General features: G+C 38.9%; 1 protein-coding gene across 1 annotated transcript in view; it reads right to left on the bottom strand.

The window, feature by feature from the left end:
• Window positions 1-707: 707 nt before the first annotated feature.
• LOC106900243 (medium-chain specific acyl-CoA dehydrogenase, mitochondrial-like) overlaps window positions 708-2,668 on the bottom strand; it is a 4,333-nt gene continuing 2,372 nt past the window's right edge. The window contains exons 3-5 of the mRNA XM_014962238.1: window positions 2,517-2,625; window positions 1,039-1,179; window positions 708-938 (exon numbers count right to left, since the gene is read on the bottom strand). Of these exons, the coding sequence (XP_014817724.1) occupies window positions 723-938; window positions 1,039-1,179; window positions 2,517-2,625 (466 nt within the window). The 3' untranslated portion in view covers window positions 708-722. The remainder of the gene's footprint in view (window positions 939-1,038; window positions 1,180-2,516; window positions 2,626-2,668) is intronic.

The raw sequence follows: 2,668 nt of genomic DNA, 5'->3' as shown, positions 1-2,668 counted from the left end.
GGGATGGGATGGAGATGGAGATGGGATGGATGGGACAGGGGTCAGAGGAGATTCACAATCAAGGACTCAAAAATTCACATCAAGGACTCAAAAATTTACAATCGAGGACTCAAAAATCCACAATCGAGGATTCTAAAATCCAGGTATTGAGGATTCTAAAACGTATCAAAAATTCTAAAATTTGAGTATCGAGGATTCCAAAACCCATGGATTGAGAATTCTGAAATTTGTCGATGAGAATTCTAGAATTTGAGGATTCTAAAGTTCATGGATGATGATTCTAATATTCATGGATTGAGAATTCTGAAATTTGGGGATGAGGATTCTAAAATTCCTGGACTGAGAGTTCTAAAACTTGTGGATGCACATTCTAAAAGTCACAATAGAGGATTCTAAAATTGACAGACCGAAGAGTCTGAAATCTGTGGATAAAGATTCTAAAATTTGTGGGTGAGGATTCTGAAATTCAGGGATTGAAGATTCTAAAATTCACAGATTGAGAATTCTGAAATTTGGGGATGAGAATTCTGAAAGTAACAAATTGAGAATTCTAAACCTCATGGATTAAGAATTCTAAAATTTGTGGAGGAGGATTCTAAAATTCACAGATTGAGGATTCTAAAATTCACAGATTGAGGACTCTAAAATTTGTGGATTGAGAACTTCCTCAACACTGAGATTTTAGCAGAAACCCCAAGCGACGGCGGAGAGAAAATAAACCCTCACACCCTAAATATCAAGGAAATCTGAAAATTCCCCAGGAGCGGGTGAAAATATCCATTTTCGACATTTTCTTTTTTTGATCTCTTTACAGAATTGTGGTTTTTTTCATTTGAACTCACCTCAGCGATGGGTTTCCCGAAGGTCTTCCTCTCCAGCGCGTACTTGGTGGCCTCGTCCATGGCTCTTCTGGCCAGGCCCACGGCGCCCGCCGCCACCTGCGCCCACGGGAGAAACGGGGGAAAAGGGGTAAAAACACCAAACCCAAATGGGGATTTTGGAGGGAATGTGGAATTTGGGGGGGCTGTGGGGACTCACGGGGGGGCGGGTCTTGTCGAAGGCCCCCATGGCGATCTTGAAGCCGGCGCCCTCGCCCAGGAGGACGTTCTCCTTGGGCACCCGCACGTCCTCGAAGAGGATCCCCCGCGTGTCCGAGCAGCGCTGGCCCATGTTCAGCTCCTGCCGGGCCCAAAATCACACCGTTTCACACAAAAACGGCATTGTGTTTCCTTATTTCATCAAGGCAGGAGAAAAACGGGTTTTTTTCCCACCCCAAACGCTTCAGTTTTGTCAAAATGGTGATTTTTCGACAATAAATCCCGGTTTTTTCCTTTCCTGATCCCGACGCCCTCGATTTCTCAGAAGCCAGGAAATTTAATTTCTCCAATTCTGCAATTAATTCCGTTATTTCTCCAATTCTGCAATTAATCACTCGTTTGGCCTTTTTTTCTACTTCAATTCCGTGAGATGCAATTCTCAGATTTCTACAAGATTCAATTATTTCATAATTCTATTTTGACGAGATTTGATTGTTTTATAATTCTATTTTTACAATATTTGATTATTTTATAATTCTGTTTTACAATATTTGATTATCATTCTATTTCTGTGAAATTTGAATGTTTTATAATTCTATTTCTATGAAATTTGCATGTTTTATAATTCTAATCCTATGAAATCCAATTATTTTATAATTCTATTTTTACAATGTTGGATTATTTTATAATACCACTTTTACGAGATTCAATTATTTTTTAGTTCTATTTTTACAATAATTGGTTATTTTACACTTCTATTTCTATGAGATTCAAGTATAATTCTATTTCTACAAGATTCGATTATTTTATAATTCCATTTTGACAAGATTTATTATTTCATAATATTTTTATGAGATTGGATTGTTTTTTAATTCTATTTTAGGGCATTTGATTATTTTACAATTCCATTTCCACAAGATTCATTTTAAATTTTTACAAGATTCAATTATTTTATAATTCTATTTTTCCAGATTTGATTATTTTTATAATTCTATTTCCACGAGATTCAATTTCTCCTTCGATTTGAGACACGAGGGGAAAAGGGAAAGGCCCTAAACCACAGAGAATTAGTAAAACCCCCCCTTATATAAAATAAATAAATTCAATTTTCCAATTTTCCCATCCTTCCCCTAATTTTCAACATCCAATTGCTGCTAAAAAACAGTTCTTTCTTTGTTTTCTTTATGTTTTCTTATTTTTTCCCCCCAACCAAGGACGTGCCCCCCATCCCCAAGGCCCCTTCCTGGTTCTTGCGCTCGTTAATTCCCGTTAATTAACGTTTGTCAATTAAACACTTCTCAACGTCTCATTTCCAGCCATCGAAATTCATCTCAATTTAGAATATTCCGGGTAATTCCTTAATCTGAAGCTGTGAAATTCTACTGTTGATAAGGGGGGGCCAAGGGAACGCGCCCTGGCTTTAACGAGCTCTGTGTTTCCGGCGTTGTTAATTAGGATAATTAAGGGGGACACACCCACCTTCCTCCCGACCTGGATGCCGGGGCTGTCGGCCTCCACGATGAACCCGGTGAAGGCTTTGCTGGCCGGGGTTTTTGGGTCCGGATCCGTCCGAGCCAGTAAAAAATACCTGGGGGGGGGGAATCCCCAAAATTACACTTTTTAACCCATCA

This window comes from Calidris pugnax, unplaced genomic scaffold (genome assembly GCF_001431845.1).
Source record: "Calidris pugnax isolate Ruff unplaced genomic scaffold, ASM143184v1 scaffold1768, whole genome shotgun sequence".
Classification (NCBI taxonomy): domain Eukaryota; kingdom Metazoa; phylum Chordata; class Aves; order Charadriiformes; family Scolopacidae; genus Calidris; species Calidris pugnax.
This window is presented reverse-complemented; position numbering and strand designations above follow the sequence as displayed.